We start from the raw sequence: 14,908 nt of genomic DNA on the forward strand, positions 1-14,908 counted from the left end.
AACATCAAACGACTGATATTTCTGAACGGCCACAATTTCTTTTTTTTTTTTTTCTCACAATTTCTTAAGAAACATTCTGAAACACTAGAGATGAAAATGGTTAAAGAGCAGGCAAAATCTGTCGAGTGGCATTAGGGAGTTACCGAAGCATTCGGAACCTCTTGGCTCTGAGGTCTATTCAAGGGTCATAAGTCTGGAAGATCCTGACTTTAGTTCAGTTCAGTCACTCAGTCGTGTCTGACTCTTTGCAACCCCATTGACTGCTGCATGCCAGGCCTTCCTGTACATCACCAACTCTCAAGAGTTTACTCAAACTCATGTCCATTGAGTCGCTGATGCCATCCAACCATCTCATCCTCTGTCTTCCCCTTCTCCTCCTGCCTTCAATCTTTCCCAGCATCCGGGTCTTTTCAAATGAGTCAGTTCTTTGCATCAGATGGCCAAAGTATTGGAGTTTCAGCTTCAGCATCAGTCCTTCCAGTGAATATTCAGGACTGATTTCCTTTAGTATGGACTAGTTGGAGCTCCTTGCAGTCCAAAGGACTCTCAAGAGTCTTCTCCAACACCACAGTTCAAAGGCATCAATTCTTCGGCGCTCAACTTTCTTTACTCTCACGACTCTCCTATCCCTACACGACTACTGGAAAAACCATAGCTTTGACTAGACGGACATTTGGCAAAGTAATGTCTCTGTCATGCTGTCTAGGTTGGTCATAACTTTTCTTTCAAAGATCTATCCTGCCTTCGCCTAACTCCAAAAGGCGACTTGTCCACACAGTTCCTGGACTATTTTCGGAAGTGTTCGGGGTCAGCACGAGAGAAGGCGCCCTCTGGCGGCGGAAATTATCACTATTTCCATCCCACCCCAGCACCTGGGTTGGGCCGGCATGCGCAGACGCAGTTGCGCGCCGGCGGCCGTTCAGACCGGATGTGGGTGCTGCTGAGGTCACTTCCGGCGGGTGACGGTGCGGACGGGTCAGAAGCGTAGAGGCGGCGGCAAAATGGCGGCGCCTGAGGAGCGGGATCTAACCCAGGAGCAGACAGAGAAGCTGCTGCAGTTTCAGGTAGCAGCGAGCACTCGGTGCAGCGAATGTTGCCGCGGGCTAGGGAGTGGGTCCCTAGAGGAGCCCAGAACCCTGCTCAGATTGGGCCCGAGATTCTTCTCAGACCAGCAGACGGCCCCCTCCCCCCCAGCCGCCAACTGCCCTGCTAGGTGCCCCCGGCCTCCGAACCTCTGTCTGTCCCCGGCCTTCCAGGAATGGCTGCGGCCAGACCTGCTCTCGCTCTCTCTCATCAGAGGGTCAGCTCTCCAGGTTCCCCTTTAGCAGTGCCCGTCCTTAGCCATCCTTTCCAACCAGGTTACCGGTTGGACCCTCTCCGCCCACGACTCTGGATTCGCTGAGATGCTTAATCCCCACCGTGGAGTTGGCCTCGTTTCGGGTCTCTGTTAGAGCTTTTCACCAACTTCCCCATGCCATTTCTACAAACATTGAGGGCTTTTTAGGTGCCAGGTCCTGTGTTGGGCGCTTTGGTAGGGCGGGGGCAGAAACGGCCCCCACCCTAAAGGTGTGGGAGGACACCTCGTATTGAAACAATGCAGCGTTGTAAATGTCATCTGTGCCTTCTGAAGGGGGTTATTTCCTGGAGCTGATTCCTGGACTCACGCGCTTGACTCTGAGGAGGATGGACGGTACACTTGCTGCAGTCTGCCTCGTTTTAGCGGATGTGTAGGTTAAACACTTTTGACACTAAACACCTTATCCCTTAGCTGGAGAATCCGGTTGGAGGAAACTTAGGTTACCTTGGTTCTGTGTTACCCTAATGGGTACCAGTTTATTTCTGCGGTACATGTCTTGAGTGTTTACCCCCTAAGGACGTTGTGGAGATCACAGTGAGTTTATGGATGTTTAAAGGGCTTCATAAACAGTAAACTTCTCTCAAACAGTATTGCAACTGTTAATCCTTATTTAACTTAGGGTAGAATTAAAATTAGTGGTGCACCTATTTCCTAATATAAACTGTGCTAAGTGTTCATTAATTCCGCGATGTTTACCAAGAACTGTAGTGCTTAGGCCATAACACCAAATGGTTAGAATACCATTTATTGAGTGTGGTGGTCTAAGTACTTTGCTGAAACACTTAGCACACTAATGCATTTTATACAAGAGTTTAATTGTTTAATACAACAATTGTATTTAATACAGTGGCCCTATGAGATTCATATAGTCACAATCTCTGTTTTAAAGATGAGGGATATGAGGCTTAAGAAGTAACATGCCTGGTTTACACAGCTAGTAGGTTATGGTGTCAGATTTAAAGCCAGGTCCCTTGCATTTCCTCAGCATTTCCTGAGTTCTTGAGGTGATGCTGTGCAACACGTGGGAGTAGCAGTGTACAGCTGAAAGTGGAATGCCAGTGCTCTAATACTGTCTTTTTTTTTTTTTTCCTTTTTGTAAGTTCTAGCTTTTCTGTGGTTTCCTTGATTTCGCTGCAGTTAATTTTGAAGTGTTTTCTCTTAAATCAAGCAATGGGTTGGAAGCGTATAGATTGGAAAATACTGTCATAGGAGTAGTTGACATTTGATTGGAGTTCTGAGTAGAGAAATTGATGATACAGCAGATTAGAATTAGAATGAATAAAGAGCGAACAACTAGCTTCCACTTCCTGGTAGACCACTAATTTCAGAGTTTTGTTTAACTTTGGCAGATCATTTTATTCCTTACAACTCTTGAGAGATAAGCCCCTGTATGGTTTTAAAGTGTAATGAGGTGATGTGAACCGTAAACGAGTCATGAAGTACTAAGTCTGGTCCTGGAAGAACATGAATATGTGGTAGCATTTCTGAGATAAAGTGCATGGGAACCTCTGTTTTTGTCTTCACTGGGTATTTCTATCAATAAGAGAGGTGAGTAGCAGGTTAGAATTGTATTAAGATTGCTTTATTTAATAAGGCAAGTACATTTTACATTTGTGTGTTCTCTAAGCAATTGCTTGGATCAGGTTCACCATCCAGATTAACCATTAACACTCCGAAATTTACTAGGTGTCAAGCATTATACCAGGTATTTGATGTACATTAACTCTTTTAAACCTTTTCATAACACTGTAAGGTGTTAACCCCAATTCAGTGTATTAACGAAGAAACAGGTTCTGTGAGGCCAGGTAACTTGCTGAAGTAGTAAGTGACAGAGATTTAGAAATCCATACCCATAGCCATCTTGCCTATAAGCTAATGGAGAAGCCAGATATATACATAAATAATCGATATTTTTCAGTGTATTAGTGCTCATAAGTATAATAAACATAGGGGTATAAACCAAGGAAATTTAGGGAATAATAGTATTGATGAAGGTGGGAGGGGTAAAGAAGTTGGCTTAGTAGTTACCATTAAGTTTCTACTGTGCCTCAGGCATGGTGCTAGACAGTTTATAACCATTATGCGTAATTCTCACAATAGCCTTGTGAAGGTGCCACAGGTCGTATGCCTCCTAGGTAGGGAAATGGGTCTATTGAAGTATTTTCTCCAGATAATTAAGCTGTTAAGCAGTGGGGATGGAATTAGAATTAGAAATCTAGTGGGTCTAGATCTGAACTTAAAGGCTGGACTCCTTCCACTGTTCTTTGCTACTTTGAAGGAGGAATGAAATAACTGGAGGTGGGCAGGAATATGTTCATAGCTGAGAGATGACTGTGAAATAATGTGGAATGTGTTTGTTGTGATGGATTTCAAGAATTGGAAGTTTAAAATAAGACTGGAAAGGTAAATTAGAGCCAGATTTTGGAGGCCTTTCAGAGCAATGTTCAATGGTTTAAAGTTTAATCTGTAGGCATGAGGAGCCACCAGAGGTTTTTTCTAACTCTCGAGTGAAATGACACTGGGTTTCAAGTTTGCTTCACTAAAAGTATGGAGCGTGTGCTTGGACTCTCCACAGGGATCAGAGCAGATGATACTGCTAGGAGTCAGTTTTTAATAATGTTGCTTCATTTTATATATTGAAATTAGCAAAAAGTAAAATATTTTGGAAATCTCAGGTTTCTTCTGTTTTACCGTTTTTGTGACATGTGATTTGATTGGAACTCCTTAGGGTATATTTAGCAGGTTCTGAGTCCGTATTATGTCTTTTAAGATTTTTCTAGTTATTTTCTCCTCTTTATTTTGGATCTAGTTGAATATGAGTAAACGATGCCATATTTGTTTTAGGTGCTTCAAATGGGAAATAATGGGTTTTTAGAGGAGCTAATGCAAATACGGGGAAGGTCATTTGTATTGAAGTCCATTTTTCCAAGTTTCCAAGTGTAGCAGACTTGCGTGATGTACTGCCTCTAGGTTTTGTTTGAACACCTGGAGAAGAATGACATGGGCAAAGAGAAGGGACTGAAGGAGCTATGCGTGGCCAGTAGAGGAAGAGTTCTTTTCTTCTTGTACAGGAGTATGAAATTTGAGGTTTGAAGGTGTATTTATTTTTATGTTGTTTGAACACTTATTGGGCTCCCCTGGTGGCTCACATGGTAAAGAATCTGTCTGCAATGCAGGAGACCCAGGTTCAATCCCTGAGTTGGAAAGATCCCCTGGCGAAGGAAATGGCAACCCACTCCATTATCCTTCCCTGGAAAATACCATGGACAGAGCAGCCTGGCAGGCAGTAGTCCATAGGGTCAGAGTCAGACATGGCAGACTTGAGTGACTAACACACACACAGTTATCGAACGTTTACTTATCCAAAGTGCTCTAGATGCATTGTATCATTAAGTCCTCCCAGTAAGCATGGTGTAGGTTCTGGTGTTGGTGAGTAAACTAGGATGAGGATATAGTTTACCTAAGGTTAGTATGAGCTTAGAATCCAGAAGTCTGGTTCTCTTTCCTGTCACCTAACACTGCCTCTCTGGCTTTAGGTTTTGATTTTGTTTTCACCTACAGGTGAGTGAGTAGGGCCAGTGGAAATAGTATGGGACACTTTTAAGACAGAAAACACAATAAAGAAAGTCCAAGAGTGTGATTCTAATCCTGGAAATCATCGCTAACGTGAATTCTCTTAATCTCCTCTACATGAAGATGGACTTTTTAAGGAGAAGGGAAGAAGAATCCCCCAAAGTGGGAATGAACAAGGAGCACCATTCTCTCACTTCCATACCCACAGGTAGGAGAGGGAAAACGGGAGAGGGCTTCAGTTCAGTTCAGTTCAGTCGCTCAGTCGTGTCTGACTCTTTGTGACCCCATGAATCGCAGCACGCCAGGCCTCCCTGTCCATCACCAACTCCCGGAGTTCACTCAGACTCACGTCCATCGAGTCAGTGATGCCATCCAGCCATCTCATCCTCTGTCGTCCTCTTCTCCTCCTGCCCCCAATCCCACCCAGCCTCAAAGTCTTTTCCAGTGAGTCAGCTCTTCACATGAGGTGGCCAAAGTACTGGAGTTTCAGCTTCAGCATCATTTTCTCCAAAGAAATCCCAGGGCTGATCTCCTTCAGAATGGATTGATTGGATCTCCTTGCAGTCCAAGGGACTCTCAAGAGTCTTCTCCAACACCACAGTTCAAAAGCATCAATTCTTCGGCGCTCAGCCTTCTTCACAGTCCAACTCTCACATCCATACGTGACCACAGGAAAAACCATAGCCTTGTCTAGACGGACCTTTGTTGGCAAAGAAATGTCTCTGCTTTTGAATATGCTATCTAGGTGGGTCATAACTTTCCTTCCAAGGAGTAAGCGTCTTTTAATTTCATGGCTGCAGTCACCATCTGCACTGATTTTGGAGCCCAAAAAATAAAGTCTGACACTGTTTCCCCATCTATTTCCCATGAAGTGATGGGACCAGATGCCATGATCTTTGTTTTCTGAATGTTGAGCTTTAAGCCAACTTTTCCATTTTCACTTTCATCAAGAGGCTTTTTTTTTAGTTCCTCTTCACTTTCTGCCATAAGGGTGGTGTCATCTGCATATCTGAGATTATTGATATTTCTCCCGGCAGTCTTGATTCCAGCTTGTGTTTCTTCCAGCCCAGTGTTTCTCATGATGTACTCTGCATATAAGTTAAATAAGCAGGGTGACAATATACAACCTTGACATACTCCTTTTCCTATTTGGAACCAGTCTGTTGTTCCCTGTCCAGTTCTAACTGTTGCTTCCTGACCTGCATACAGATTTCTCAAGAGGCAGGTCAGGTGGTCTGGTATTCCCATCTCTTTCAGAATTTTCCACAGTTTATTGTGATTCACACAGTCAAAGGCTTTGGCATAGTCAATAAAGCAGAAATAGATGTTTTTCTGGAACTCTCTTGCTTTTTCCATGAGGGAGTATTTTTAGGGAAAAGCCAAGCTTCAGTTAGAACATGAAAGTGAAGGAAGTGTTCAGGGAATTTAAGGATGGATGGGCTTCCCTGGTGGGTCAGAGGTTAAAGCGTCTGCCTGCAATGTGGGAGACCTGGGTTCAGTCCCTGGGTCGGGAAGATCCCCTGGAGAAGGCAGTGGCACCCCACTCCAGTATTCTTGCCTGGAAAATCCCATGGATGGAGGAGCCTGGTAAGCTGCAGTCCATGGGTTGCACAGAGTTGGACACGACTGAGCGACTTCACTTTCACTTTCTAGGGGATATAGCTAATATAGCAGGGCTTTTAATTCTAAACAGAATCCTAAAAATGTGCTAGACTACTTTCCAGGAAGTTTTGGCAGCCCATGGTCTCACTGAGAGGATGTGAGACGACCTGCTTCTCCACATCCTTGCCAGCATTGAATGGTGTCTTTTCAGTTTTTGTCGATCTGATTAAATTTTCAGAGTCCTTACCTCAATTTGCATTTCTAGTGATAGTGGTAGTTATAATTCTTGATTTTTGTTTTGCAGTCACTTGAGTTTGAACAGCTAATGCAAACACTTGTTTTAAGCTATTTCAAATGGAAAAGAGTAGGAATATAAGAGTGACAGATTGGCTTATCAGTCTCTGTTTTAAAAAAATAGAGATAATGCATGTGTCCCACATTAAATGGAAGTTATGTTTTCTGGTTGCCAAATAAAATGTGCTGATTTTCAATTTCATTGTTCTATAAACTCCTGATTGTGGATGAGATTGAAGTTCTTTTGGCTATTTATGGTTAGTTATTATATAAATTCCCTGTTTATCCTTTGTTCACTTTCTTTTGGATTATTTGACATTTTCTTAGCAGTTTGTACAAGTTCTCTATACTGGACGTGTATAGCAAATATTTTCTTTCATGACATCATTTATCTTTGCTTGTTATCTCTTCCCTTCAGTTCAGTTCAGTCACTCAGTTGTGTCCGACTCTTTGCGACCCCGTGCATCGCAGCACGCCAGGCCTCCCTGTCCATCACCAACTCCCAGAGTTCATTCAGACTCACATCCATTGAATCAGTGATGCCATCCAGCCATCTCATCCTCTGTCGTCCCCTTCTCCTGTCCCCAATCCCTCCCAGCATCAGAGTCTTTTCCAATGAGTCAACTCTTCGCATGAGGTGGCCAAAGTACTGGAGTTTCAGCTTTAGTATCATTATCTCTTCCCTTAGACTTGTTTAAAATTGTCGACTGATTGCCTTTTTGTTCTTTCTGGCCTTTTGATTGTCTATTTTGAGTAAGAATGCCTTCCACTTAATGAGGTTATACAAATGTTCTCTATTGTTTTAAAAATATTTTACAGATGTATTTTTAAAATCAGGTCTTTAATCCATATGGAATTAATTTCTGTATATATGAGATGAGAAACCAACTTCACATTTTTCCAGTAAAGACTGTAGGTTAGCTAAATAGTCAGTTCCTCCCCCAACTGATTTGAGTAGTCCTCTTTATCATACTTCTCCATAACCTATTTGCTAGTAGCATTACTGAATTAATAATACCAGCTTTATATCAAATTTTAATATCTGAGAGGACAGGACTCTTTCCCTATTCTTTTTTTAGATTATTGGTAATTCTTACAAGTTCTTTCATGTACATTTAAAAATCATTTTGTGCAGCCATGGAATTATAGAAATTGCTTAAAATAATATATTAATTTGGGACTGGTTGAAGTTCAGGAACATGTACATTTCTTTATTCAGATGTCACATGTCCCTTAAAATATTTTTGGTTACTTTCTTTTAGATTTTTGTACGTTCCTTATTGAACTTATTCCTAGGTATTTTGTAGTTTTGGTCACCCTGTGAATGGGATACCTGTTTATTTCTAAGTGGTTACCAATAGAAACACTGTGGTATTTTGCATATTTATCTAGTTTTTTTTTTTTTAACTTTATTTTCTATCCAGTTTCTTATCATGTTTTCTGATCATTACTAATTTTCTAACTGCTAATTTTCTAGTTTTATGTCTTGGGCTCTTAATAGCAGTTTTATTGAGATATAATTCACATATAAATTAACCCTTTTAAAATCGTAAATTAATCCTTTTAAAGTATGCAGTTCAATGGTTGTAGTATATTTACAAAGTTGGGGAGTCATTACTGCTGTGTACTTCTAGAGTATTTCTGTCACCTCAGGAAGAAACCCATTAGCAGTCACTCCCCATTCTTTCCTTCTCACCCCTGGTAACCACTAATCTATATTCTGTCTCTAAGGATTTTGCCAGTTCTGGGCATTTGGTATTAATGGAATCATATACTACACAGCCTTTTGTGCCTCACTTCTTTCATTTAGCATAATGTTGTCAAAATTCATCCATATTGTAGCCTGTATCGGTATTTTTTTTATGGCCAGTAATATTTCATTGTGTGGATAAAACACGTTTTGTTTATCCATTCTTCAATCCATGGCCATTTGTATTGTTTTCACTTTTCAGCTTATTAATACTGCTACGAATTTGCATACCAGTTTTTATTGGGACATGTTTTCGTTTCAGCTAGGAGTAGAATTGCTGGGTCACATGGTAACTTTAACTTTTTGAGAAATTGCCAAACTTTTTTCAAAGCAGTTACACCATTTTCCCTAGCAGTAGTATGTGAAGGTTCCTGTTTCTCCACATCCTTACTAACATTTGTTAATCATTCATCTTTGAAACCTTCCTAAAAGTGTGAGATATTATCTCGTTGTTTTGATTTGCATTTCCCTAATGACCTAAATAATGATGGGCATTTTTTCTTGTGTTTATTGGCCATTTAGAGCTTCCCTGGTGGCTCAGATGGTAAGGAATCTGCCTGCAATGCAGGAGACCCAGGTTCGACCCTTGGGTCAGGAAGATCCCTGGAGAAGGAAATATCTACCCACTCCATTATTCTTGACTGGAGAATTCCATGGACAGAGGAGCCTGGCGGGCTGCAGTTCGTGCGGTCGCAAAAGATTTGGACAGGACTTAGTAACTAAACAAAAAAGATACTGAATTTAGTTCCATGTATTACGCAGTAAATCCTTGTTGCTTGTCTATTTTATGTATGGTAGTTTGTAGCTTTTAATCCCATTCTCTTACTAATTTATCTCTCATCTCCTCTTATTCCTTTCCCTTTTAGTAATCGTGAGTCTGTTTCTGTTTTTGTATATAGATTCATTTGTACTATTTTTAGATGCCATAGATACGGGATATGATATGCATCTTGTTCTGTCTTCAGTTCAGTCTCTCAGTCGTGTCTGCCACTTTGTGACCCCATGGACTGCAGCACGCCAGGCCTCCCTGTCTATCACCATCTCCTGGAGTTTACTCAAATTCCTGTCCATTGAGTCGGTGATACCATCCAACCATCTCATTCTCTGTCGTCGCCTTCTCCTCCGGCCTTAAATCTTTCCCAGCATCAGGGTCTTTTCAAATAAGTCATTTCTTTGCATCAGGTGGCCAAAGTATTGGAGTTTCAGCTTCAACATCAGTCCTTCCCATGAACAGTGATCAGTGATCAGTCCTTTCAATGATCAGTCCTTCCGGCCATGTGGAGATACCGCACGTCGAAGGTCAGAGAAACCCCAGTAAGACGGTAGGCGCTGGAATGGCTGTGAGGAGATACCCCACACCCAAGGGCAAAGGAGAAGCCCCAGCAAGACAGTAGGAGGGGCAAATTCACGTTTAGAATCAAACCCCATTCCCGCCAGAAACTCCTAGAAGGCTCAAAAAATCTTTGTGCACACCAGGTCCCAAGGACCCCACAGAGACTGAGAACTGTGTTTGAGCATCTCCTGTGGAGGTATGGGTCAGCAGTGGACTACAGCAGGGACAGGGGCTCTGGGTGTGGGTATGGCATAAGTCCTCTTGGAGGAGGTTGGCGTTAACCCCACCATAGACCTGCCAGAACGTACACAGGACTGGGAAATAGATTGTTGGAGGGTACAACAGAACCTTGTGCACCAGGACCCAGGAGAAAGGAGCAGTGATCCCACAGGAGACTGTCTCGGACTTGCCTGTGGGTATCCGGGAGTCTCCGCCAGAGGCGTGCGTTGATGGTGGTCTGCTGCAGGGTTGGGGGCACTGAGTGTAGCAGTACATGCATGGGATCTTTTGAGGGAGATCCCCATTATCTTCATTACCTCCACTATAGTTTCAGTTCAATTCAGTCGATCAGTCGTGTCCAACTCTTTGCGACCCCATGAATTGCAGCACGCCAGGCCTCCTTGTCCATCAGCAACTCCCAGAGTTCACTCAGACTCACAACCATCGAGTCAGGGATGTCATCCAACCATCTCATCCTCTGTTGTCCCCTTCTCCTCCTGCCCCCAATCCCTCCCAGCGTCAGTCTTTTCCAATGAGTCAACTCTTTCCATGAGGTGGCCAAAGTACTGGAGTTTCAGCTTTAGCATCAGTCCTTCAAAAGAACATCCAGGACTGATCTCCTTCAGAATGGACTAGTTGGATCTCCTTGCAGTCTAAGGGACTCTCAAGAGTCTTCTCCAACACCACAGTTCAAAAGCATCAATTCTTTGGCGCTCAGCTTTCTTCACAGTCCAACTCTCACATCCATACGTGACCACAGGAAAAACCATAGCCTTGACTAGACGGACCTTTGTTGGCAAAGTAATGTCTCTGCTTTTGAATATGCTATCTAGGTTGGTCATAACTTTCCTTCCCAGGACTAAGCGTCTTTTAATTTCATGGCTGCAGTCACCATCTGCAGTGATTTTGGAGCCCCAAAAAATAAAGTCTGACATTGTTTCCACTGTTTCCCCATCTATTTCCCATGAAGTGATGGGACTAGATGCCATGATCTTCGTTTTCTGAATGTTGAGCTTTAAGCCAACTTTTTGACTCTCCACTTTCACTTTGATCCAGAGGCTTTTGAGTTCCTCTTCACTTTCTGCCATAAGGGTGGTGTCATCTGCATATCTGAGGTTATTGGTATTTCTCCCGGCAGTCTTGATTCCAGCTTGTGCTTCCTCCAGCCCAGTGTTTCTCATGATGTACTCTGCATAGAAGTTAAATAAGCAGGGTGACAATATACAGCCTTGACGTACTCCTTTTCCTATTTGGAACCAGTCTGTTGTTCCATGTCCAGTTCTAACTGTTGCTTCCTGCATATAGGTTTCTCAAGAGGCAGGTCAGGTGGTCTGGTATTCCCATCTCTTTCAGAATTTTCCACAGTTTATTGTGATCCACACAGTTGAAGGCTTTGCCATAGTTAATAAAGCAGAAATAGATGTTTTTCTGGAACTCTCTTCCTTTTTCCATGATCCAGCGGATGTTGGCAATTTGACCTTTGGCTCCTCTGCCTTCTCTAAAACCAGCTTGAACATCTGGAAGTTCACGGTTCACGTATTGCTGAAGCCTGGCTTGGAGAATTTTGAGCATTACTTTACTAGCGTGTGAGATGAGGCAATTGTGCAGTAGTTTGAGCATTCTTTGACATTGCCTTTCTTTGGAATTGGAATGAAAACTGACCTTTTCCAGACCTGTGTCCACTGCTGAGTTTTCCAAATTTGCTGGCATATTGAGTGCGGCACTTTCATAGCATCATCTTTCAGGATTTCAAGTAGCTCAACTGCAATTCCATCACCTCCACTAGCTTTTTTCGTAGTGATGCTTCCTAAGGCCCACTTGACTTCTCATTCCAGGATGTCTGGCTTGGCTCTAGGTGAGTGATCACACCATCGTGATTATCTTGGTCTTGAAGATCGTTTTTGTACAGTTCTTCTGTGTATTCTTGCCACCTCTTCTTGATATCTTCTGCTTCTGTTAGGTCCATACCATTTCTGTCCTTTATCAAGCCCATCTTTGCATGAAATGTTTCCTTGGTGTCTCTCATTTTCTTGAAGAGATCTCTAGTCTTTCCCATTCTGTTGTTTTCCTCTATTTCTTTGCATTGATCGCTGAGGAAGGCTTTCTTATCTCTCCTTGCTATTCTTTGGAACTCTGCATTCAGATGCTTATATCTTTCCTTTTCTCCTTTGCTTTTCCCTTCTCTTCTTTTCACAGCTATTTGTAAGGCCTCCCCAGACAGCCATTTTGCTTTTTTGCATTTCTTTTCCATCGGGATGGTCTTGTTCCCTGTTTCCTGTACAATGTCACGAACCTCCATCCATAGTTCATCAGGCACTTTGTCTATCAGATCTAGTCCCTTAAATCTATTTCTCACTTCCACTGTAGAATCATAAGGGATTTGATTTAGGTCATATCTGAATGGTCTAGTGGTTTTCCCTACTTTCTTCAATTTAAGTCTGAATTTGGCAATAAGGAGTTCATGATGTGAGCCACAGTCAGCTCCTGGTCTTGTTTTTGCTAACTGTATAGAGCTTTTCCATCTTTGGCTGCATAGAATATAATCAGTCTGATTTCGGTGTTGACCATCTGGTGATATCCATGTGTAGAGTCTTCTCTTGTGTTGTTGGAAGAGGGTGTTTGCTATGACCAGTGCGTTCTCTTGGCAAAATTCTATTAGCCTTTGCCCTGCTTCATTCTGTATTCCAAGGCCAAATTTGCCTGTTACTCCAGGTGTTTCTTGACTTCCTACTTTTGCATTCCAGTCCCCTATAATGAAAAGGACATCTTTTTTGGGTGTTAGTTCTAAAAGGTCTTCTAGGTCTTCATAGAACTGTTCAACTTCAGCTTCTTCAGCATTACTGGTCGGGGCATAGACTTGGATTACCATGATATTGAATGGTTTTCTTGGAAATGAACAGAGATCATTCTGTCATTTTTGAGATTGCATCCAAAATACTGCATTTCGGACTCTTTTGTTGACCATGATGGCTACTCCATTTCTTCTAAGGGATTCCTGCCCACAATAGTAGATATGGTGGTCATCTGAGTTAAATTCACCCATTCCAGTCCATTTTAGTTTGCTGATTCCTAGAATGTCGACGTTCACTCTTGCCATCTCCTGTTTGACCACTTCCAATTTGCCTTGATTCATGGACTTAACATTCCAGGTTCCTATGCAATATTGCTCTTTACAGCATCAGACCTTGCTTCTATCACCAGTCACATCCACAACTGGGTGTTGTTTTTGCTTTGGCTCCATCCCTTCATTCTTTCTGGAGTTATTTCTCCACTGATCTCCAGTAGCATATTGGGCACCTACTGACCTGGCAAGTTCCTCTTTCAGTATCCTATCATTTTGCCTCTTCATACTGTTCATGGGGTTCTCAAGGCAAGAATACTGAAGTGGTTTGCCATTCCCTTCTCCAGTGGACCACATTCTGTCAGACCTCTCCACTATGACCCGTCCGTCTTGGGTGGCCCCACACGGCATGGCTTAGTTTCATTGAGTTAGACAAGGCTGTGGTCCGTGTAATTAGATTGACTAGTTTTCTGTGTTTATGGTTTGTGTGTCTGCCCTCTGATGCCCTCTCACGGCATCTACCGTCTTACTTGGGTTTGTCTTACCTTGGACGTGGGGTATCTCTCACGGCTGCTCCAACAAAGCACAGCCGCTGCTCCTTACCTTGGACGAGGGGTATCTCCTCACTGCCGCCCCTCCTGACCTTGAACATGGAGTAGCTCCTCCAGTGGAGTAGCCACTATAGTTTGGCCCCAGCTAAATAGCAGGGAGGAAACACAGGTCCACCCATCAACAGAAAATTAGATTAAAGATTTACTGAGCGTGACACCACCTGTCAGAACAAGACCCAGTTCCCCCTCAGTCAGTCTCTCCCATCATGAAGCTTCCATAAGCCTCTTATCCTTCTCCATCAGAGGGCAGACAGACTAGAAACCACAATCACAGAAAACTAATCTAATCACATGGACCACAGCCTTGTCTAAGGTCTTGGTGGAGAGTTCTGACAAAATGTGGTCCACCGGAGAATTCTTGCCTTGAGAACCCCATGAACAGTATGAAAAGGCAAAAGATAAGACACTGAAAGATGAACTCCCCCAGTTGGTAAGTACCCAATATGCTACTGAAGATCAGTGGAGAAATAACTCCAGAAAGAATGAAGAGACGGAGCCAAAGCAAAAACAACACCCAGTTGTGGATGTGACTGGTGATGGAAGCAAGGTCCAATGCTGTAAAGAGCAATGTTGCATAGGAACCTGGAATGTTAGGTCTGTGAATCAAGGCAAATTGGAAGTGGTCAAACAGGAGATGGCAAGAGAGAACTCAACATTTTAGGAATCAGCGAATTCAAATGGACTGGAATGGGTGAATTTAACTCAGATGACCAACCATTATATCTACTACTGTGGGCAAGAATCCCTTAGAAGAAATGGAGTAGCCCTTATAGTCAACATAGTCCGAAATGCAGTACTTGGATGCAGTCTCAAAAATGACAGAATGATGTCCGTTCATTTCCAAGGAAAACCATTCAATATCATGGTAATCCAAGTCTATGCCCCGACCAGTAATGCTGAAGAAGCTGAACAGTTCTATGAAGACCTATGAGATCTTCTAAAACTAACACCCAAAAAAGATGTCCTTTTCATTATAGGGGAGAGTTTTGCCAAGAGAACACACTGGTCATAACAAACACCCTCTTCCAACAACACAAGAGAAGACTCTACACATGGACATCACCAGATGGTCAACACCAAAATCAGACTGATTTTCTGTCTTACTTAG

General features: G+C 42.7%; 1 protein-coding gene and 1 long non-coding RNA gene across 4 annotated transcripts in view; both read left to right on the forward strand.

Moving 5' to 3' along the window:
* Positions 1-978: 978 nt before the first annotated feature.
* The window catches only part of FAF2 (Fas associated factor family member 2), a 71,474-nt gene continuing 57,544 nt past the window's right edge, over positions 979-14,908 (forward strand). For 2 of the 3 annotated variants that reach the window (XM_086410824.1, XM_086410821.1), the window contains exon 1: positions 979-1,064. Coding sequence is in view for 1 of the 3 variants with exons in the window: in XM_086410821.1 (XP_086266947.1) it covers positions 1,002-1,064 (63 nt within the window). In the remaining 2 variants the exon portion in view is untranslated. Of the gene's footprint in view, positions 1,065-1,630; positions 1,728-14,908 lie in introns of all 3 variants that reach the window. The other variant, XM_086410823.1, reaches the window with a different exon arrangement.
* Positions 5,049-5,957, forward strand: LOC147369053 (uncharacterized). Its single transcript, XR_015167226.1, has 2 exons — positions 5,049-5,138; positions 5,228-5,957. It is a non-coding gene; the product is annotated as an uncharacterized LOC147369053 (long non-coding RNA).

Source organism: Bos grunniens, chromosome 7 (assembly GCF_055505025.1).
Source record: "Bos grunniens cultivar Pamir isolate PY7600 chromosome 7, Bosgru_T2T1.0, whole genome shotgun sequence".
Lineage (NCBI taxonomy): Eukaryota > Metazoa > Chordata > Mammalia > Artiodactyla > Bovidae > Bos > Bos grunniens.